The sequence below is a fragment of the Equus asinus genome, chromosome 8 (genome assembly GCF_041296235.1).
Source record: "Equus asinus isolate D_3611 breed Donkey chromosome 8, EquAss-T2T_v2, whole genome shotgun sequence".
Lineage (NCBI taxonomy): Eukaryota > Metazoa > Chordata > Mammalia > Perissodactyla > Equidae > Equus > Equus asinus.
In genome coordinates, this window is record NC_091797.1 from 88,667,809 (window position 1) to 88,691,770 (window position 23,962).

At 46.4% G+C, this 23,962-nt stretch overlaps 1 protein-coding gene across 5 annotated transcripts in view; it reads left to right on the top strand.

The window, feature by feature from the left end:
• Positions 1–23,962, top strand: part of GRK3 (G protein-coupled receptor kinase 3) — a 131,601-nt gene that overhangs the window by 25,045 nt on the left and 82,594 nt on the right. For 3 of the 5 annotated variants that reach the window (XM_044775667.2, XM_070516289.1, XM_070516288.1), the window contains exon 2: positions 5,030–5,106. The exons of the other annotated variants lie outside the window; for them this stretch is intronic. In XM_044775667.2, coding sequence (XP_044631602.1) covers positions 5,030–5,106 — 77 coding nt within the window. The remainder of the gene's footprint in view (positions 1–5,029; positions 5,107–23,962) is intronic. 5 annotated transcript variants of the gene reach the window in all.

A 23,962-nucleotide genomic window follows, 5' to 3' on the forward strand; every position in this document is an offset into this window, starting at 1 on the left:
GAATAGGCTTTCTGCCCCTTTCTCCTTCTCTTCTCCCTCTGGTATACCTATAATCCTTACGTTGCATCTCCTAATTGTGTCTGATAATTCTGGGAGAGTTTCTTCATTTCTTTTTAGTCTTGCTTCTCTCTCCTCCTCTGCCTGCAGCAATTCTATATTGCCATCTTCCAAATTGCTAATTCTTTCCTCCATATTATCGGCCCTACTGTTCAGAGCATCTAGATTTTTCTTAATCTCCTCTATTGTGTTCTTCATTTCCAATATTTCTGTTTGGTTCTTCTTTATCGTATCAAACTCTTTTGTGACATAGCTCCTGAACTCGTTGATTTGACGGTCAGAACTCTCTCTTAACTCATTGAGAATTTTAATGATGGCTGTTTTGAAGTCATCATTATTGAGGTTATATATCTCATTTTCTTTGGGATTGTTTTCTGTGTATTTGTTACTTTCTTTCTGTTCTGGAGATTTAATGTATTTTTTCATATTGCTTGATGTTGTTGATTTGTGCCTCCGCATGGAGATAGAGTTTAGTTGCTCCTTTCACTTGTTTCAGCTGCTGCGGTGGGGGAGCAGCTGTTTATACTGCACCAACCAGGAGCCCTGTCCACAGTTGCTAACTGGGCCTGGGCCCCTCCTCGTAGCCACAGTGGCCCTTTGGATTCCCTTCTCTGCTGTGGGGGCTGTCACAGGGGGGCTTCAGGCTGCTGGTGCCTACTGTTGCAGCCCACCTAGATGTGCTCTCTCCTTGGGGTCTGCAACGGTGTTATGGGCTTTTCCAGCGGCCAGGGGTGGGATCACTTATATTTGTCGCTCCGTTGCTGTCGGCACCCACAAAATCTCACTTGTCCTCTATGGGTCGTAGGAGAGCTATTGGCATCTTCTACAGTCTGTGGTTAGTTCACCTAGCTATGCTGCTGTTGCCCTGGGGTTTTCCAGCCTTGTGGCTGGTGGCTGGCTGCCTTCTACTGGTGCTGTGCAGAGGCTTTCCCTAAGGCTGCTGTGAGCCTGTAGGGTTTCCCCCTAGGCTACGAAGCTGGGTCTTTGGAACTCCCCCCAGCCCCAGTCCTCTCCGAGATCTCCGGCTATCCCTAGACCCACGGGGCGGGCAATGGCAGCTGGGGGTCGCCCCGCCCTCTGGGATTCTCTCCGGGCCTCTCCCGGAGCCGTGAATGCTCAGTGTGGCCCCTCTGCTAATGGCAGACAGAGAGTTTTGTCTGCTGCCCAGGCGGAACTCCGGCGCTTCCCGTCCGGGTCGCAGAGCCGGCCTTTGAAACTTCCCCCAGCCCCGGTCCTCTCCGAGATCTCCGGCAATCCCTAGTCCCACGGGGCAGGCAACGGCAGCTGGGGGTCGCCCCGCCCTCTGGGATTCTCTCCGGGCCTCTCCCGGAGCCGTGAATGCTCGGCGTGGCCCCTCTGCTAATGGCAGACAGAGAGTTTTGTCTGCTGCCCGGGCGGAACTCCGGCGCTTCCCGTCCGGGTCGCAGAGCCGGCCTTTGAAACTTCCCCCAGCCCCGGTCCTCACCGAGATCTCCGGCAATCCCTAGTCCCACGGGGTGGGCAATGGCAGCTGGGGGTCGCCCCGCCCTCTGGGATTCTCTCCGGGCCTCTCCCGGAGCCATGAATGCTCGGTGTGGCCCCTCTGCTAATGGCAGACAGAGAGTTTTGTCTGCTGCCCGGGCGGAACTCCGGCGCTTCCCGTCTGGGTCGCAGAGCCGGCCTTTGAAACTTCCCCCCGCCCCGGTCCTCTCCGAGATCTCCGGCAATCCCTAGTTCCACGGGGCGGGCAACGGCAGCTGGGAGACCTCCGTACCCTCAGCGACTCTCTCTGGGACCCTCCGGGCGCCGCGAACACCCGGCGGGGACTCCCCGCCAATGGCGGGGAGAGACTCTCCCCGCGGGCTCAGGTGTGCAACTCCAAAGTTTCCCTCTGCGTTTAGGAGTAATTGCCGGGGGTTTAGGTAGGGTTCTGGTCACCTGTTTCCACCGTCGCTCCTCTGTTGTGTGCTCGCTCCTGCCCTAGATGTGTGTAGATCCTCTGGGGGCGTCCGTTGGAAGAAAGCCGCTTGCGGGTACTAGGCTGCTCGTCGGGGTCGGAGAGTTTTCACCTATTTCCACATCCTCCCGGAGAAAAGTCCATCCGCCTTCCGATGTATAGTCGCGTGGGTCTCTCAGACGTCCTGAGATGCTGTCTGGATATCCTTTGTCAAGCGATAACTGTCCAAATAATTGTAGACTCGAAGGGGGATAGACAAAGAGGACTACTCACGGCGCCATCTTGGATCCAGCGATTTAAAAACTTTTATGGAAATGCGAAGAACCTAAGAGAGCTGAAAAAGAAAATAAAAAGCAATAGAGCTAAGTTGGAAGACTTAGATTACCTGGCTTCAAGACTGACGGCAAACCTATGGCAATCAGGACAACGTAGTATTTAGGGAAGGATAGACGTATAGATCAATGCAACAAGATAGTCCAGAGATAGACCCACACAGTGTTGGATCGACAAAAATGACCAAAAAATTCAATGGAGAAAGGGTAGTTTTTCAACAAGTGATACTGGAACAATTATGTATTATAAGGAGGAAAGGAACCTTGATTCTTATCTTGCATCATACACAAAAATTAACATGAAGTAGATCTTAGGCCTAAACGTAAAAGCTAAAAGCTTTAAAATTTCTAAAGGGGGCCGGCCCAGTGGCACAGTGGTTAAGTTCGCAGGTTCTGCTTTGGCGGCCCAGGGTCCCTGGTTCTGATCCCGAGTGTGGACCTGCGTACGTACCGCTTGTCAAGCCATGATGTGGTAGGCATCCCACATATAAAGTAGAGGAAGATGGGCACGGATGTTAGCTCAGGGCCAGTCTTCCTCAGCAAAAAGAGGAGGATTGGTGGCAGATGTTAGCTCAGGGCTAATCTTCCTCAAAAAAAAATTTTTTTTCTAAAGGAAAATATAGGTTAAAATCTTCACGACCCTGGGATGTGAAAGATTTCTTAGCATAGACTATCCACCAAAGAACTAAACAATAAGTCAGAGGTCATCAGCTAAATAATTCTGCTCTGAGAAGGACTTCATGAAGAAAATGAAGAGGCAAGATGCAGACTGGGAGAAAATATTATCATATAGATCTGATGTAAGACTTGTTTCCAGGCTATATAAAGAAATTTTACAACTGAGGAATAACACAGACAACTCAATGAAAAGGCAAAAGATTTCACTATGCCCCTCACAAAAGAAGATATGCAGATCCCAGTGATCATGCACAAACACGCTCAGCATCATTATTCATTAGGGAAACGCAAATTAAAATACAAATGAAAACAAAATGCTGCTACACACCCAACAGAATGGCTAAAACTAAAAAGACTGACAACGCAAGTGCTGGCAAGGGATATGGAGCAACTGGAACTATCATACATTGTTGGTGGGAATATAAAATCGTATAACCAGTTTGGAATCTGGTCCAGCACTTTTTCATAGTGTGAAATATAATTTACCATGGGAGCACCAATTTCACGTCTACATATTTACCCATGAAAAATGAAAACACACGCCCATAAAAAGACAGATGTACAAATATTTAAAGCAGCTTTATTCATAATAGCTCCAAACTGGAGACAACTGAAATGTCTATCAGCAGAAGAATGGAGGAACAAATGGTGGCATATTCGTACAATGACATACCACTTGGCAGTAAAAAAGAACTAAATACTTATGCGTACAACACTATGGGTGAAGCTTGCTTATGCCGAGTGAAAGAAGCCAGACACAAAAGACGACATATTGTATGATTTTATTTATGTAAAATTCTAGAGCTGGAGCGAGTAATCTATAGTAACAGAAAGGAGATCAGTAGTTGCCTGGATCCTGGCGTATGGGGAGATTGATTGCAAAGGGGCATCTTTTGGGGTGATGCAAATATTCTATATCTTGATTAGGATGGTAGGTATATGTGAAAAACTCATCTAATGGTACACTTAAAATATGCATTAATTATGTATAAATTATACCTCAGTTAGTTTGTTTTAAAGTGTAAAAAAAAAGGGGGAGGTAATGTCAAATTGTTGTCCATCCGTGGATGATAGAGATGCGATCTGTGCTTTTGCCATTTGGATAATCACTTTTGTGTATTGAAGTTCTCTGGCAGGGGTGGGGCGGGAGGAGTCAGTGTCTGTGTCTCTGTTCCATTTCACTGATCAATTTATCCTGTCTTAGTTATTTTAGCTTCATAATTAGCCCCATTATCATTGTTCTCTTTCTTCAGGAATGTTTTTGATTTTCTTGACCCTGCGTTGGTTTGGACACATTTTATAAAGAGCTCATCTGTTTCTGTGTTCTATGAAAAACCCTATTGGAATATTGATGGATGTTGTATCGATTTTATAGATAAATTTGGGTAAATTTTGAATTTTTGCAGTATTAAATCTTTCTGTTCATAACTGTGGTGTTTCTCTCCTTTTATTAAAATCTTCTTTAATGTCTCTCCATACAATTTGTCATTTTCCCTGTAAAGTTCCTCCACATATTTTGAAAGATTTCTTCCAAGGCATGTGATATTTCTTAATTTACCGTAAGTGAAATTTTCCGTCTAATTATGTTTTCTCATGGTTTATTGTTGATATATAGGAATGTGATGTTTTTTCAATATTAATCATAGATTCGGGGGACATTTGCTTTTGTTTTAGAAAGAAGCTCGTTGGTGGATTAGCAGAATTCGTCGTGTATGTGCACACACTGGTGCATATTTTGGAAAGCAGTTGTGTTCAGGTTGAGCTTTCCCAAAGTCCTTGTTATTTTGTGTAGTCGAGCCTCTACATGTGAGGTTGGCCCCGAGTGGCAGGAGAGGCTACTGCTGGAGCCATAATGTGCCTGGCTCTGCGTCTGCTCAGCCGTTCCTGCCGTCATGGGTGTCAGTAAGAGGGGCCTCTCGTCTGGCCAGTATCCTTGAGTTAAGACATCCACGTATTTTCTCATCTGGGGATGGTTCCTCATGATGCTGGCTCTAATTGTTAAAAACGTGTCACTCTTCTCTTTTAGTATCCGGAGTGTGATGCAGAAGTATCTTGAGGAGAGAAATGAAATAACCTTTGACAAGATTTTTAATCAGAAAATTGGTAAGTCCTGCTTGCTCGCTTGGCATGCTGTCATTCAGGATGGTGTCGGGAGACAAACAGTTGCATACATGCAGCCGTAATGCATTAAATGCTTTATAGCTCAAGCCGGGAATGACGGGGATTTCATGGAATCAACAGGATCCTTAACAATTGCTTGTATTCCTAGTAACGCATCTTGTGAATAAGCTATTGGCAGACAGACTAGTTTGACTCTAGGTTTTAAGGCAGTTTGGGGGTTGCCAAAAACAAAGGATTGGGTAGGTGGTGGGCAGAAAGAAGCTCTCCCTGGACCCGCTTCTGACGCTGCTGTCGTACTTTCTGTGATCACAGGGAGCTGGCCTGTGTCCTCAGAAACGTTACCCCACTCTTGTGGTTTGCTGTCTCCTTCCAAAGCATGGGGCTGGCTCACTGGATCTCATCAGGTTTCAAGGGTTTGTGGGTTTTGTGCCCTGCTCGTTATTGTCAGTTCCACATCAATTACTTGTATTCCTGTGGCTCCTTCAGAGTCTCTGCTTAGCGTGTCACCGGGACTCCACCTGTGGTGTACGCAGATTAAGCAGCCAACTCTCACTGGCTGATGCGCAGCCGGTCATGGCCCGTGCTGGTCTTGGCCCATGAGACGTATGGCTGTGGAGGAGCGCTCTGTGCCTACCAGCAGTTAGTGCCCAGAGAAGTTCGACTGGGCAGGAATCGCTTCACTGTGGGGTTTCAAGGCTAATGAAGAAATGAGATGTGTTATGTTCTCACCTGCGAACTGAAAGGCTGGCGATTTGTTTAGAGGTGACTGTCAGCCGGGTGAGGTTAGAGCCGTAGTCCACGTACTTATTTTTTTTCATTCCCCCACATCAGTTCCTGCCATCCAGAAATTTCCTAAACAATATTTTGTTCTCATCTAGGATAGGATTCGTCATTTGGCCCTCCAGCTGGCTGTCTTGTTAACCTGCCCTCGGTGATGTGGCAAACAGATAATTCTAGGGTTTTTACGTGAAAAATGCATAGCTAAGTGTCAGACAATAGGCAGTTCTTTTTCATTCTTTGCACCTTGCTGGCTTCCTGCAATCATTCAGACAAGGTTTGCTGAGGAATTGGGTCTTAGTTTTCAAATTATTTTACTTCTAGAGGAAATTACTTACTGAAGGTCCCTAGGACTCTATTTCTGCGTTTAGTTCGGTTTCCGTGATTCATAGACGCGGACCGATGATCCCTTTGGCACTGAATATTCTTAGCGATCATTCTGGGCAGCCGTTCCGCTCACAGGTACGGAGACGTGGACTCGGGCGGTGCAGCGACTTGCTCTGGTCCCCAGTTCTCCTTCTCTGCTCTGATCATCCTTTAAAGACTATTGGAAAGGAAACAGTGAACATAAAATGTGCTCCAGAAGGTCACCCGGTGAGCACTGGATAGATTTTTTTAAAGAAAGAGTTACGATGCTCTTTTTTGTTCATGTAGAGCAGAAACTGGTACCGAAAGTCTTTGGATTTTTGTAAACCAATTTTCACCTGGTCACAACAATTAGCCCTGTATTAAGGCGGTCTTCCATCGACATAGTTTCTGTGATAACCTGTGAAATACAGTGGTGGAAAGGTGGGTGACGTGCTCTGGAGAAGCAGGTGACGTGTGGCCTGTCTGCGGTGAGGACAGTGTGTGGAGAGCTGATGGCCCCGGGCCACACGGGAAAACTTCATCCTGCTCGTCGGCATTTGGGTGGGGAGCAGATCAGTTAGAAGGGTTTGGTTTTAATCTCATTTTTTGTGGCCACTTCTCATTGTTTTCATGGGATCTGGGTAGCCGTCATCCATATAAATGCTCTCCTTTGCTTCTGATTTTGTCCTAAAAAAATAGAAAATAAAACTGTCATGATAACAAGAGAGAGAAACTCCATGTCTTTGGAAGGGAAGAGAAAAAAAGGATTATTTATTACTTAAAATTAAAAAAATTTTTTTTTACCGCTTTATTGAGATATTTTATATAGCATAAAATTCACCCATTTAATGTATACAGTTGAGTAGTTTTTGGTGTATTCACAGAGTTGGGCAACCATCAACACGGTCTCATCTTAGAACATTTTCAACACCTGAAGAAGAAAGTTGGTCCCCATTGGGGGTCACTCTCCATTCTCCACCTCCCCCACCCCCTCCATTCTGCTGATGTAATTTTTGTCTCTGTGGATTTGCGTATGTTGGACACTCCACGTAAGTGGACTCATACAGTATGTGGTTTTTGCATCTAGCATCTCTCAGGATAATCTCTTCCAGGTTTATCCGTGGTGTAGCCTGGATGAAGGCTTGCTCCTTTCCTTTCTCCGCTTGATAATATTCCACTGTATGGATGGACCACATTTTGTTTATCCCTTCATCTGTCGATGGATATTTGGGTTGTTTCCTCTTTTTGGCTGTTATGAATCATGCTACTATGAGAAGAGGGTATTTTTTAACATATAATTTGAGCAAGTGGATCCCTGTTATTAAGACACACTGGTGGATGTGACAAGCCTGCCCTCGTGCGCGGCTCTCATTCCAGTCTCTGAAATGCATTGAGGGTTCCTTCTCCCTTTGTGTTTTTGCTCCTCGCTCCTCCTCCTGTGACCCCTTTCCTGTCTGCCATCTCCCCAACACACGTGCCAGCCCCCAAACATTGTCTTTTCCATTTTGGTCTAAACCTTAGCTGAAGCTGGCTCCGCGAGACTTTGATCTGAGCACCTAGTGGCGTTCGTGTGGCCTCATCCTCCGCTCCAGCCAGATTCCACCCCCAGAGCAGCCTCACGCGGCACTGATGGTCTGTGACTTTTATCTCAATGGAGCTATTAAAAAAAAATTGTTTAAATAAATAACTCTTTCTTCCCTTCTTTCCAGTTTATGAGCTTGGGGCTGGTGAGCTGGGTGCGGGGAGCTGAGTGTAAACTTGGCTGCAGGAAAGATCAGCCGCGGAGTGGGGGTGGGGCTGGGGAGAGCGCACAAGGGGATGCCCCGGACACGAGTCTATCATTATGTTTTGACACAGCTGTGTATTTAGGGTGTCTAGCCCTTGTCTGTCTGGTCCCTCCTTCTGCCGTGTGGCATTCTCATTTTCTGGCTGGGGATTGGGAGTGGGGAAGAACAGAAGGTTGACAGAGGTAGGAGTAGGTCTCCCTGACTTCCCAGGGCTTCTATCTTCCTGTGACAGCATCCTCCTTTTTCCCTTTGTCTTCGCCATCTGTTTTGTCTGCCCCTTTCCGTGACTGTGTCCACGTGTTACCGCCTGGTCGACTTCTGTGGTTTTCTCTTGTTGCTCTTTCTGCCTATCAACTCTTCTCTTTTCCTGTACCTCCCAGCATCCCTCATGCTGATGGTCAGCGCAGCGTCGGGAGGACTGCCCTCCGATGGATGCTGTAGCTGATGCTGACGTGTAAAAATATTTTGTGAAGTGAAGCGTGTAGAAATCTTTCATTTACATGGCCTGTGCGGCTTTGCTGAGGTGATGGGTGATGGGCGGACCTGGTGGCTACGCCCCAAACTGGTTCTTCCGTTGGTTTTCTCGTCTATAGATGTGGGACTGAGAATAGTACCTTCTTCGTCAGGTTGTTGTGAGGATTCGGCAGGAAACGTGTATGACGCTCTTAACAGAGTGAGTGCTTCTCAGCAGATGCACAGTGAGTGGAAGCTCTTAAACGAAATTGTTGGTTATAAAAATATCGAGTCATACACAGAAGTAGACTAGGATAATGAACCCCCATACATAGACATCACCCAGATTCAGTAATTTTCAACATTTTGCTGTACTTGCTTCATCCATCCCCTCCTTTTGTGACTGCTGCAATATTTTAAAGCAATTAGCAAACCCCTCATAGCATTTCAGCCCCATGTACGTCTGTAAAACACAGGAATGTTTTCTTGTACAACCGCCATGCCTTTATCCCAGCCAATGAAAGTGATGATTCTTAGTTTAGTATTTAATGAGGATGCTTACTTTAATACTGCGTCTGATGAATGCATAAAGTCCCTTTACTCTCGTTTGTTTGAATCAGGATCCAGATTTTGTTCTTGTATTGTAATTGATGACAGCGTCTTTTTTAATCTAGAACAGGTACCCCCTCGGCCCCCTCCCCCACAGGTAATTGACTTATGAAGGAAACGGGGCCAGTTTTCCCGTAGAGCGTTCCGCATTCTGGGTTTTTCTCTTTGCTGCTCCTATTTCCTACATTTCCTGTAAACTGAAAGTCAGCTCCAAACGCTCGATGAGATTCGGCGTGAATTTTGTGGCGTGAGGGCCTCGCAGGCGGTGCTGAGCGCTTTGTGGCAGGAGGTGCACCCCACACAGGCGGGCCTCTGTCCTCCCGTCTCCAAAGGGGGCTCAGGTGTGGTCAGCGCCCAGGTTCCTCATTAAGCCGTTGTCTGCTGTTTGTTTCATCTTCATGGGTGATATCTGCCTAGATCGGTTATTTTCTTAGGTAATGGCAAAATGGGGAGTTTTCTCGTTATGTCGTTCCTCCACATCTAGGACTTGACTCAGCAACTTGAGCTGTTTGGTTGCCTTTAGATTTAGTTCGTGTAGGAAGGGTGGGTGTTGTTGGCAGAATTCTCAGACGTCTCCCGTTGCCTTCGCCTCTGGGGTTCCTTCCAGGAGTAGCCGAGCTGAAAGGGATGTTGCAGGTGTCATTACTGTTGCGTTGTGGGTGGGCTTCATCTGCTCACACCAGCCCTTTAAGAGCAGAGCATTTCCTCAGGCTGGAGGCAGAAGAGAAAGTCAGGGGTGGAAGCACAAGAAAGAGTGCACGTCCTGTGGCCAACTGTGCAGGTGGAGGGGCCCACAGGGGAAGCACTGTGGGTGTTCTCCAGGAGCTGAGTGACCTCTCGATGGCAGGCAGCAAGGACACAGTGACCTCAGTCCTACAACCATAGATGCTGAGTTCTGCCAACAAGCTGAATGAGTTTGGAAGCAGCTCCCTCCCCGGAGCCTCTAGATACGGACCCAGCTTGCCAACACCTTGGTTTTGGCCCTAAGGCGGGAAACCCAGTGGAGCCCACCAGGGCCTCTGACCTGAGCGACCGTGAGCTAATAAATGAGCGGTGGTTCTTTTTTTTTAGGAATATTAGCCCTGAACTAACTACTGCCTATCTCCCTCTTTTTTTGCTGAGGAAGACTGGCCCTGAGCTAACATCCGTGCCCGTCTTCCTCTACTTTACATGTGGGACGCCTACCACAGTATGGCTTTTTGCCAAGTGGTGCCATGTCCGCACCTGGGATCTGAACCAGCGAACCCCGGGCCACCGAGAAGCAGAATGTGCACACTTAACCGCTGCGCCACCGGGCCGGGCCCCTGAGCGATGTTTTTAAGTCACCGAGTCTGTGGTGGTTTCTTACACAGCAGTAGAAAACGAACCCAGCAGGATCAATGCTTAATTCTTTGTTTTTAATTGCCAGTTTTCAGAATTAAAAGGGTTAAGTGACAGCTGCTTTTATTCTCTTTCTCATCCTTATATAGAAATTATATGTCTTACTGGACATGAATTAAGTTGATTCCAAATTTGCTGTCAGTAAAACTTAGACATTTCGATATTGACACTGTTCTTGCTTTGGCTCATTGAAGGGATGGTTTTAAAGGGACATTGGTTTTTGAATACACAGTAAAATCAATTTGGCAGTTATGCTTGAGATGATTCTCTTGATAAGATATACTGAAATGATAATTTCATCATATGCAAGTGAGGCACATGGCATTTGATAAATTCCATCTGTCTGTCGACAATCTACTTAGCTTCTCTGTCTGCGTACCCACTCCTATTAGGGGAGGATGTTTCTGATTAGAAGGAGAGTCCGAAATAGGTCCTTAATTCGTGAAGTATGCAAATGTCGCTCTCGTGTATAAAGAACATCACGGTTAATGTAATATTGCACCACGTATTGCCACAGGAGACATTTCATTTTCTGACAGTGACTTCAGAGTTTGATCCAGAGTTTGAAAATTAATCTTTTTGAACTTGCGTGAAATAGTCTTGGTGTCCGAATCATGACTTTTGGTCAAAATAAAAGTTGGCAATTTTTACTTTTTTTAAAAGCAGCTTTATTGAAATCTATTGGTAGTACCTGCCATAAAATTCACCCATTGTAAGCGTACACTTTGATGAGTTTTAGTACATTCACAGAGCTGTGCAGCCATCACCACAATCCAATTTGGAAACAACTCCACGCCTCAAAGAGACCCCTTGTGCCCATGTGTGGTCACTTCCTGTCCCCGTCCCCAGCCAGCTGCTAATCTGCTTTCCGTCGCTGTAGATTTGCCTTTTCTGAACCTTTCGTGTGAGTGGACTCTTACAGTATGGAGCCTGTAGTCTTTGCATCTGGCCTCTGATGTAGCCTGGGGTTTCGGAGGTTCGTCCATGCCGTGTGTACCGGTCCTCCATTCCCTTTTGTTGCTGAATAATATTCCATTATATGGGTAGAGCACACTTTGTTTATCTATTCAGTAGTCGATGGACACGTGGATTATTTGCACTTTTTGTCTATTACAAACGATACTGCTGTGAACATTTGTGTACAAGCTTGGACATACATTTTCATTTCTTCTGGTTATGTAACTAGGAGAAAAATTGCTAGGTTGTATGGCAAATTCATGTTGTTTTTTTTTTTTGAGGAAGATTAGCCCTGAGCTAACATCTGCTGCCAATCCTCCTCTTTTTTGCTGAGGAAGACTGGCCCTGAGCTAACATCCGTGCCCATCTTCCTCTACTTTATATGTGGGACGCCTGCCACAGCATGGCATGCCAAACAGTGCTGTGTCCGCACCCGGGATCTGAACCAGTGAACCCTGGGCCGCCAAAGTGGAACGTGCGCACTTAACTGCTGCACCACCGGGCCGGTCCCAAATTCACGTTTAACTTTTTAAGAAATTACTAATTATTTTCCAAAGTGGCTGTAGTGTTTTGCATTCTTCCATCAATTTATGAGAGTTCCAGGTTTGTCATAGCTCCTCAGCGCTTGCTGTTGTCTTTGTGATTATTGCCATTCTGCTGGGCATGTTGCTGTGATGCTGAAAGCTAGGCCACTGGGATTACAAATACCATCAGGGTCACCCACAGTGGACAGGTTTCAGCGGAGCTTCCAGACTAAGACAGACTAGGAAGAAGGACCCGGCCACCCACATCTGAAAAATCAGCCATGACAACCCTGTGAACAGCAGCAGAGCATCATCTGATAGAGCGCCAGAAGGTGAGCGGATGGCGCAAAAACCAGGCAGGTTCCGCTCTGCTGTGCACACGGTGGCTAGGAGTCGGAATTGACTCACCAGCACTGACAGCAGAGTGGGTATGAAGCGGTGCTTCATTCTGGTTTTGATTTGTGTTTCCCCAACAGTTAATGCTATTGAACACGTGTGTACTAATTAGCCATTCTTATGTCTTCCTTGGTGAAATGTCTGTTTAAATCTTTTGCCCATTTTAAAAATTGATTGTCATTATTTATATTATTTATCATATGGATAATTTACAAATTTTTTCTCCCAGTTAGTGGCTTCTCTTTTTCATTTTCTTAATGGTGACTTTGGGAGTGCAAAAGGCTTTAATTTTGATGAAGTCCAATTTATACATTTTTTTTTAATGAATCATACTTTGGTGTCATATCGAAGAACTTTTTGCCTGATGAAATCTACAGAGATTTTCTTCTATTTTATTTCTAAAAGTTTGATCATTTTAGCTTATGTTTAGGTCTTTGGTCGATTTTGAGTTGATTTTTGTATATGGTGTGAGGTAAGGGTCTATCTTTTTTTTGTATGTGGGTATCCAATTGTCTGAACACCATTTGTTGAAAAAATGTTTCCTTTCCACTTGGGTTATCTTGGCACCTTTGTTGAAAATTAATTGACCATAAATGTAAGGACTTACTTCTGGACTCTCACTTTCGTTCCATTGGTCTTTGTTTCTGTCCTTATGCCAGCACCACGCTGTCTCGATTGCTGTAGCTTTATAGTAAGTTTTGAAATCGGGAAATAAAAATCCTCCTACTTTGTTCCTTTTTCTAAAAATTGCTTTTGGCTATTCTGGATCCTTTGCATATGCATTTGAATTTTAGCATCAGTTTTTCAATTTCTGTAAAAAAAAATCCTGCTGGAATTTTGAGAGAGATTGTGTTGAATCTATAATTTGGGGAGAATTGCCATTTTAACAATATTGAGTCTTCTATGAAAATGCAGTGTCTCTACATTTATTTAGATTGTCTTTAGTCTCTCTCAGCAATGCTTTGTAGCGTTGTAAATTCCTTGGGATTTTTCTACATGTGGGATCCTGTCTCTGAATAAAAACAATTTTACTTCTTTTCAATCTGGTGCCTTTTATTTTTTTTCAATTTTTCACTTTGATTTCCTAAATACTTTTTATGTTGGTCTCAAATGTATTTAGCCTGATTTCAAAGAACATTTACCTAGAAAGAATGCATAAATTATATTTGGCATTTGGGGTTAAGGCATAAGAAATATACTTGCCGTGAGCTTTGAAAACAAAAGTATATATTTCATTATAAAAAGAATACATTGGAAAAGCAGAGATTACTACCTTAGAATATCCTTTAAAAAAAATTTCTAAGCAGTCCTTATGGAAATAAAGATGGACGCAGATATGTCATAGGCATTTATTTAACACATTTGGTAATTATACAAGACCACAGAATAGTAAGAAACATAAGTGACAAGAAAAAATTTTAGGGTTATCTTTTTGTCAGTTTCAAAGAACAAACTTTCTAATCTAGTTCAGAATTTATAAAATTATTGCCTGAAGTGTTTTGTGCTTCAAAACACAATAGATATTGAAAACCTGCAAATATTTATAACGGTGCAAATTCCCACTCAAAGGCTGGGGTTATGTTACAGCCAATGGAGCATTTTTGCCTGTGGTTGGACAGCGGGAAATCCTAACCTGGGAACCAGCTTCTGTCTTTGTTTTCCCTTTTGTGTCCACCTTTGTCTGGAAGTGTTTGCTTCTGTCACTGTGAAGGGCCTTCCCCTGACCCACACCCTCTGATGGACGGGTCACGGAGCCGGGTTCCCACCCTGTCTTATCCATAAAACGTTCTCCAGCTGAGAGCAGCCACCACCCGGAAGAAAAACCTGGGGCCCCATTCAATGCTGCATCAATTATCCATCCCTTTGTGCAGACTGTCAGCGAGGGAAAGAGTTAAAGATCCATTTAAGCTTTCAAATAGGAGCGAGCAACACTTGACTAAGCAACAGCTAATTGGATTTTCAATTGAAAAGGCCATGCAGCAACAGGCACAGAGTGGCGAGGGAGCCCCGGGAAGTTAGGGACACAGATACTGTGGAGTTTCACCTTGGGTTTTCTAACAAAAATGCTGCCCAGAGAGCAGAGACACTGGAAGAGAGGGAAAAGCTGTTACTTAAAAACCTCCTGGCAGGCAGGCTTTTCAGCTGAGTTTTTATCTGTGTTGGCTTCGAGAAGCCTGGTGTCGGCTCCTCGCGTTGGCGTCTGCCCCAGCTGGGAGATGCCACCTGCCCTGCAGCGCAGCCTCTCCAGCTCTGAAAATTTGGGACAGCTGAGAGATTGGAAGCAGCTTTCAGAGAGGTTGAAAGGGCTACACCAGTTCCATGAGAAAATTTAGTTTTTTAAAAAAGCAGTTTATTAGGGCTGATTTTCCTTTTAAAGCCATCATTCAGGTTCTAAGATCAGCCATAGTGATCACTTCTAAGAAAAATCAGAAGAGCGACATTTTACTGGAATTACAATCCTTTAGCATCTGCTAATCACCAGAACTGTAGGAAGGCTGGCATCTTACCGCGAGACCCCCTGGGCTGCAGGCTGGCGGCTCTCTCTATGATCTTTTAAATTGTTGCCACTGAGCTTGCCCTGAGCTCGGCTGATAGCAATTACAGGTACTGTTAGTTTAAGACTGTGATGGCTCCCTGGTCCTGAGCGCCGCTCTGCTTCCTGGGCCAGGTAAACATAACGTGCCCAAGTTCACGCACCTCTCGAGAGGCACAGCCAGGATTGGAAGTTATGCTCTTTACAACTGCTTTTTTCTGCCTCTGGCCAGGAAAAGTGAGTGTGGAAATTAGCACGCACATGGCGTTTCTCTCTGTCTCTTTTTTAAATAACGTATCGCCATATAATTCCTATTTCCTGTGTAATGATGCTATAGTCCAGAATTGGGGTTGATGCACCAAGATCTCTCTCTATCAGATGTGCTTTGCTGAACGAGACATTCCTAATCGAATATGTTTTGAGGGCTTCCCTGGAAATGTCTGTTTAAACAAAAAGGCCATGGTCAAGGCTACGACAGCGCGTCAGGCCACAGAGGGCTTCCGTCCCCCAGCCAGCTTGCCCCACCAAGGAATCTATGTGAAACCCACAGACCTCTGGCATGCCAGTGTTGACCACTTGTAAAGTGTGTTTACGGCTGCCAAGGAGGTCCTGAGATTCATGCAAAAGGGCTGCTGGTGATGTTTCTGAGGCATGAGTTTAAGTCTCAAATGTGGGGAAGCCACTTTCTTAGGCAAGAGGTAAGCCTTGCCCGTCAGCCAGCGCCTGCAGCTGACTCAGTGTGCTAGCTCTCTCCCCGCCAGGGTCCACATATTGTAGGGAAAGAAATTTGTACACTCTGGCAGTATTAGCAAATGTGTGTGGTCTTAGTTTACATTGCTGGAGAATGCCAGGGACCTGGGAAACATCGCCTCTCCTGAAAGGGTTGTCCGTCAGCTTTTTGAACTGATGGTGGGGGGTGACGCTGGCTCGCGGACCAGCGCGATAGCTGTGGAGGCGGTGAGAAGTCACTGCCCTCCAGACTTGAAGATGGGATTTGTAATGAGTTGTATGGTGGCACGAAATTGGGTGGGAGGGACCGGGGCTTGCAGGGGACGCATGTCCCCGGGTCCAGTTAAAGGAGATGCTCTGGTAAGAGGCTGAATGTGTAGGGTGATGGTTTTGTTCCTGCATCTTGGAATTACCGTGACTTGATTTGCACCGCGGGCCAGTTGCTGGAGAGTGTTGACACGCCCCCTTTGCGTTCCGCCTGATGGCTTTAGGTCGGCCTTAAGCTCGGAGCTCTGTCCCAACTCTGATCGCCTTCTGCTCGCTGACGAACAGAGAAGAGAAGCCCCAGCAACGGTGGCGCAGGGAGAGTTGATCTAGTCCCTGAAAGAGACTGTTTATAACAGTGGAACACAAAGAGAGAAGCCAGGACAACTTCCCGAAGGGCAATTTTCCTTGTCTTGTAAGATGCACTTGCTTTCCACAGAAATCTTTTTTTTTTTTTAATTAAAATTTTCACTGCTTTGAGTGTGGGTGAAAGAAGAAATTTTTAAAAAAAAACTGTTGTCAAGTCTTCAAAGCTTGCTCTTTAGGAATCCTCTGGCTACCGTCTGATTGAGGGCTGTTGAGAAGATCCAAGTTAGTTTTGTTTCGTGGCTTCTGCTCTTAAACCAACAAGCGGGTTCAGAATTGTGATAGAAATGAACGTGAAATAGAATAGCTTCCTGGGAACATTAATTTAGGCCGTTTTCTTCCATTGCATTATTTTCAGAATATGCCTGATTTCCTCCTCATGAGGTACCACATATATAAGAATCCAATTGTTACTTATTTTTTTCCTTGTTTACTGATATGTCTGTGTTCCTCTTAAAAACAACTGTGTAGAGAGGTATAATATGTATGCAGTGAAATACATCCATCTTAAGTATATTGAGTTTTGACAAAAGTGTACACCTGTGGAGGCTGGCCCGGCGACACAGTGGTTAAGTTCATGTGCTCCACACGGGTTTGGATTCTGGGCGCAGATCTAGCACCCCTTGTCAAGCCATGCTGCGGCAGCATCTCACATAACCATAGAGGAAGACTGGCACAGATGTTAGCCCAGTGACAATCTTCCTCAAGCAAAAAGAGGAAGATTGGGAACAGATGTTAGCTCAGGGCCAATCTTCCTCACAAAAGAAAAAAACTGCCCACCTGTGTACTTAACTGCCACAATCTATTTATAGACCATTTCTATCACTTTACAAAGTACACTCTTGCTCCTTTGTATTCGGTTCACTGCAGCCCCAGGCAACCACCGATCTGCTTTCAGTCTCAATAGATTGCACTTGCCTTTTCTAGAACTTCCTATCAGTGGAATCAGATGATAAGCAGTCTCTGTGTCTGGGTTATTGGCTTCAGCACAACGTCCTTCCTTGAGGTTCATCTCTACTGTTGCTTGCATTGGGATTTTCTTTCTTTTATTACTGAGTAGTATTTCTTTGTACGGACTTAACATAGTTCACTTGCTTGTGGATGTTGGGGTTGTTTACAGTTTGGGGCGATTATGAATAAAGCTGCTCTGGACCTTGTTGCACGAGGCTTGTTGTGAACACGGGCCATTGTTTCTCTTTGCTTAAGTCCCTGGGGGAGGAGTTCCTGGATCTCCTGTGAGAGGTGCGCGCACGTTACAATTGTTAAATCGTTTTGATGAGTTGACCCCTTTTTCATTTTGAGATATCCTTTATCCTGGTCATGATATATTGTTCTGACATCCTCTTTGTCTAAGATTAGTATAATCATTCCAGCTTTCTTGGTTTTAGTGTTTACATGGTTTATCTGTTCTCTAATCTCTGCCTTTTAATTAGAAGATTTGGACCATTTATAGTTAAATAATTACCAGTGTAGTTGGGTTTAAGTCTCACATCCTTCCATTCGTTACTTTGCTGCTTTTTGCTTCTTTTCCTGGCTTTTCGATTGAGTATATTCTAGTACCTTATGTGGTTGTTACTCCTGGCTTATTAGCTATATATATCTTCGTTTTATCTACTTTTTGTGTGTTTCCAGGCGCCTTGGCTTCCCTGAACTCCTGCTGCCCTGGGCTCAGCAAGACCCCATGGGCTGCCTGGGTCTCCCTCCCAGTGTCACATTTCAGAACGTACCTGCAGGCCAAGAGTGGCCCATCCTGGCGCCCTCCTAGTTTATTTCGCTTCTCTTGGGGACCACAGCCCTTTCCACGTGTGAAGACAATTATTTCCTATATTTTGCCCAGTTTTCTGGTTGTTGTGGTGGGAGGTTAAGTCTGGCCCTGGTTGCTGTATTATGCCCTGAAGTGTAGTTTTCAAAGTAAAATATTTGGCTCTTGGTGGGAAATGGGTTAAATATATGAAACTGGGACAACCTGTAAAACTCTAGACTTACCACCCCATTGTTATAACTTCACATAGTGACTCAAAGATGATGATCACTTTCCAGCAGGACGGGCAAATCTGAAAGTAGAAGCTTTGAGCAAGTCTGTTTCAGGACCGTTTGATGATCGCAACAGTTACCAAGCCCTTGGGCGCTCAGCATTCTAAGTACAGAGCTCGGTCAGTCTTCAGAATAACCCCTGCGGAGGTCGTTGGTAGCCCCATCTCACGGGCGGGCGAGAAGGCTGGCACTCAGAGGGGAAGCGACTTGCCCGCAGCGACGGGGTTGAGCTGGAATTGAGCCGAGAGAGCAGGACTAATTAGGAGGGTTTTTCTGATTGTGTAGATGAAACGTCTTATGGGGCTGCAGTGGAGTTCAGCTTCACTAAGGCCGGAACTTCACGCAGGAAGTGGTTCGTTTCTTCCTGAAATAGCTCCGTGTTGCCGGGACAAAGCGGGGTGATTAATTTCCCACAAGAAATGGCTCCACCCAAACCCTCACCCTCTCTCCATCTTCTCTCCTCCTCTACTCCCTCTCCCTCCCTCCTTTCTTCCTTTACTTTTCCGTTCCTTTCTCTTTCCCCTCCTCTACCTGTCAAAAGAACAATAAGAAAACGGCAAAAAACAATGAAATAAAGACTAATCCCAGTTTAATTTATGGAAATGTAGAATATTGGGTCTAAATGCAACATTAGATTTTATGCGTCCCGGTCCCTTTGTTTTATTGATGAGGAAATGAGGGAACATTGGCACAAAGTGAGTCGACTGAACCCACACGGCAGGCGCTGGAGTGTAGGTGTACTCACCGTGGTAGGATGTGGGTGTCGGCTGCCTGCGAGGTGTGGTGAATGTCAGACGGGCGTAAGCGTCCTGTCTGTGCTGTGTGGCTAATGACAGCAGGTGACAAGAAGGAGACCGGCCAGGCGATTGCTTCAATTTGTCATTTAGGGAATGCTTCTTTGAGGAAATAATTGGTTTTGAGAAGGAAGGAGCCATCCCCGTGCAGATCAGATAGAAAAGCATTCTCAGCAGAGAGGGAACAGCATTCCTGGCAGAGGGAACACGTGGTCATTAGCCGGGGGGCAGAAGGAGCACAGTGCGATTCAGAAACAGCCAGAAGGCCAGCGCTGAGTGAGGGGGGGCAGGCGCCGGGGTTTTGTTGTACGTTTGGTGGGAATCTCTGGTGGGTTTTGACACACGTGTTCTCTGTTTTAAGATCGTTCCTGCCTCTTTATGGAGAGTGAATTGTTGGGGTCAAAAGTGGGAGAGAGGAAGCAGGGAGATGAATCCAGAAGATGCTGGTGGTGGCTTCCGTCAGATCAGGGAGCTGGAGATGCGGGAGGCGGTGGGTTGGGGATGCATCCTGGACGTGGAAACTGACAGGTTGGCTAATGAGTGTGGGGAGCGAGGGAACAGAAGACTCAGGGAGAACTTAAGTGCCGTTTTGGGGGGCAATAGTTTACTTAATTTCTATGATCTAGGGGAATACATACATTCTCTTAAGTATATTTCCTTTAATTATTCAAAACTTTGGATAGTTACTGTACAGAAAGATGAAATGAGACAAAGTGACACAGCGGCGTGATGGAGTTGGGCGTATGCTAGTTCCCGGCGCCGGAGGCTTGGCGAGGCCGTCTTGTTCCCATCTGTCTCCTGCATCCTTGTCTGTGCGCGTCCACTCCCACAGGGCGCCCGCACCCGATCCCACAGCTTCTCCTTGAGCCGTAGCGAGCCAGCTCTTGGCCGTCTCCTGCCTAGAGATCACTTCCTGGGTCGTGTGGTGCCCCTGTCCCCTGAGAACAAATCCAAACCTGCCTCATCGTCTCCTCCCCTCACCGGAAAACCCCAAACTCAGAAACCAAAACACACATGTGCACACGTGCACACCAGACTGGCCCCTTCCCTCCCCTGCTGTTGATATTGATGATACCGCCGTTTCCTATGACACCTGGATCGCAAATTTGTGACACCCGTTGACCTCTCTGCCCTTGTCACTCATGCCCTGTCATTTTCCATCTCTGCCACCACTTTAGTCTCTCCCTAAGAGTTTCCCCTAATCCAGACACTGGATGATGTGACTCGGCCCGTACCGTGACCCACATTTTTCAGGACTGGCTGTCCATCCTAGTTTTATTTTCTTTCTTCATCCCCTTTTCTACCTGTTGGGCGGTAGTCCGAAGACACCGCTTCCTCATGTCATGTTCGTGTTCTCAGCCTGTCCTGAGCCCCCGCTGCAGGAGGAAGCTCGTCTGTGACTGTCACTCACGTCACCGCGCCTGGCCTCAGTCCGTCTTCCTCCTGGCACCCGCCTTCACTGACGAGCGCCCTGTGCTGTCGCCTCCCCCTGCGTTCACATCTGTCTCCCTCTGTGCAAGGCCCCCTCCCAGCTGGTGCTTTGCTCAGAGATCCACCCAGTGGAGGGCTAGCTTAACCCCTTATTTCTGACGATAAAACAGCCCGTTTTCTTACGTTGCTGCGTCACTGGTCTGTGGCATGCATTTGGCACTCACTGTGGAACATCTCTATTACACATGCCTCTTCATGCTGTTTCCCTCGCTGGGGTATCAACTCCTTGAGACCAGAGAACGTCTGATGCTGTTCCCTCTGTAATGCTGAATTTATACGGCAGAGGAATCGACCCTTATTTTCCTTTTGGTTGACTTTCTGTTTCCACAGGAGGTCCTTTCAACGGCCATTACTGTAAACTCTTATTTGTAACGTTCTGTGTAAAGAGTGTATTTGTACACTGTGTCATGACAGCATTCCGGGGGAGAGGTAAGGGCCCATTGATCATACACTGGTGTCCCCTCCGTCACCTTCGCCGTGGGCCTCGAGGGCATCTGCGCTGTTGGGATGGGTGGTAGCGTGAACATCCTGCAAACAGGGGGATCAGCTGGCGGCTGTTTGGAACAGACAGGTCACAGACTGGCAGCTGTGTAGTTGTGCCCAGCCCACCCCTGCGCTGTGTGGAAGGAACATTCATTGATAAAGCCAGGTTGCTTCCCATGGCACCATCCACACTTCTGGGAGATGGTATAAGGCACTGAGTGTAACTTTCTTTAAAAAATTAAGCCTGGGCCAGCCCTGGTGGCCTAGCGGTTAAGTGTGGTATGCTCTACGTCGGCAGCCTGGGTTCAGTTCTCGGGTGTGGACATACACCACTCTTCTGTTAACGTCCATGCTGTGGCAGTGGCTCACATAAAAAAGGAGAAAAAGAGGAAGATTGGCAGTGGATGTTAACTCAGGGCGAATCTTCCTCGGGAAAAAAAACCCCCACAATGTCAAGTAATTTGTCAATTAAATGACAGCTGGTTATAAGTTAAAATGAATTTGAGCAACATAATGAAAAACCATCTCATCATTGTAGTAAGTAGTCACTCATATTCATTAAATTTCACGTCAAATATGAAACGCAACTTGGACTGCGAGTCTCTTGAGGTTCCCCAGTAGTGGGCTGTGGACTTTCCTGCCCCAGCAGTCGGCACAGGCAACCTTGCCACCTGGCCTTCCACCATCACGGTTCTATTGTGTCTCGAAGGCGAAGGCTTTTGATAACGTGAACATTCTCATAGAAATACTCAGGGGGTGGTGGTAGGCAGGCACTATTAACACATGGGGTCAGCACCAGGTCCCTATTTTAGGTCGGCTTAGGGAATGGGATGAGGACACGAAAGGCCGTCTAGGGACAGGTGGTGGCAGATGAGTGTCTATGGCAGAAGCTGAGGCGAAAGGGAAGGGGTAAGAATTCAGCTTAGCCCAGGGCCTGCCATGTTGAGGACACAGAGCCCACCTCTGGAATCCTCAGACCTGGATTTGAGAGCTGGATTTGAGAGCTGAGCTTTTTAATTTTTTATAAAACAATTGCCCACTTGTAATAAAAAGGATTCGCCAGCAGGCTTTTTGGCCTCTCAGAGCTCTCGGCGAACACTGAGTGTTGTGTAAGGGGTAAATAAACCCCTGGTGTCGGGGTTCTTCTAAATGGACCCTCCGCCTGCTGGTGGAGCATGGCTCTCCTCGTGCACTGAGGCGTTCATGATGTAGTGAAGCACCCTTCCCACCGCCTCCCCCGAGGGACTGGCCCTCCCCGGGATTGAAGTCTCCCTGTGTCCTTACCTCACCTGAAGTTTCCTGCCTCAGAGACTTGTCTGCTTTCCCCGACCCTCTCTGGTCCATTGATCTCTCCACGCCCAGCTGGTGCTCTGCCTCTTCCTGAAACTCTGTGTGACCGTGCTGCACGCTGCGCCGACCTGCCCCTTGGGAAATTTATCGAATGTTTATTGAGCCGAGGAAGTCCCAGCCATTGTGCTGAGGATCAGAGAGAAAAATACACAGGAGCAGGCGGTTCCCTCGTGGAGCCCTCAAGTAAATAACAAGACTTATACTGACATCTTAACATGATGCCAGCTGTCTATTCCAGAGGCTGGTGTCGTGTGTGACAGGGAAATGCTAGAGGTGTTTCCGTAAACGCCAGGAATATAACAAGGAACCAGAAATGGATGTGTGGATCACCCAGACGGGGCCGAGGACCCGAGAGGTGGAGAGCTGGAAGATTTGGCGCAGCCGACCTGATGGCAAACCCCAAAGCAGAAGGGCTCTAGACACCTGTGAGCAGAAGACCCATAACCCAGGGTAGACACAGGCAAAGACTATGCAGACAGGCCATTACAAAGGAAAAACAGGGCCAGCCCTGATGGCCTGGTGGTTAAAGTTCAGCACGCTCTGCTTCAGCAGCCCAGGCTCAGTTCCCAGGCACGTCTGTCAGTGGCCATGCTGTGGTGGTGGCTCACATACGAAAAGAGGAAGATTGGCAGCAGATGTTAGCTCAGGGTGAATCTTCCTCAACAAAAAAAACCCCCAAAATAAATAAATAAAAAGCAAAAACAAATGGATCCTAAACATTTGAAAAGATTTCAACCTCACTAAAAAAATAAGGGAAAGGCAAATTAAAGTTACTCTGAAATAGGATTTTATTTTTTTATCTTTCAAATTGGCAAAAGATCCTAAAGTTCAATAATGCTTTTTTTTTTTTTGAGGAAGACTGGCACTGAGCTAACATCTGTGCCCATCTTCCTCTACTTTCTATGTGGGACGCCTACCACAGCATGGCGTGCCAAGCAGTGCCATGTCTGCACCTGGCATCTGAACCAGCGAACCCCAGGCCGCCGAAGCAGAATGTGCGCACTTAATCGCTGTGCCACTGGGCTGGCCCCCAATAACGCTTTTGATGGGGTTGCGGGTTTCAGAACAGGTCCTCTGTGCCATTGCTGGTGGGACTATGTACAGGTCCTACTCCAGTGGGGCTAGTTGGGCCAGGTCTGGAAAAGAACAGAATGTCTGTGTAACCTTGAGCTCTTAAGTTTCCCTCTGAGGAGTGTATCCTACAGATGTACTTGAACACGTGAGACATGATGTATGGCAGAGATTATTTCCTGCAGCAGTTCTGTAAAAGCGAAATATTTGCAACAACTCAAATGTTCATCATTAGGGACGAGTCATATAAATAGTGATACTCCGCACCATGGAATGCCACGCAGCCATGAGGAGGAAGCAAGGAGCTCTTCTTGACGAGTCTAGAAAGGTCTCCAGGGTTCTACTATTGTGGGAAAATGCTGATGGCATAGCATGGCGGAAGATAAGAGTTCGTATTCAGACCTGCCTCCGTGTCGTGTTAGAAGTTGACACGTGCTCCTGTAACAAAGAGATGCGGGATGTCAGGGCCTCTACACACAGAGGTTTCTTTCT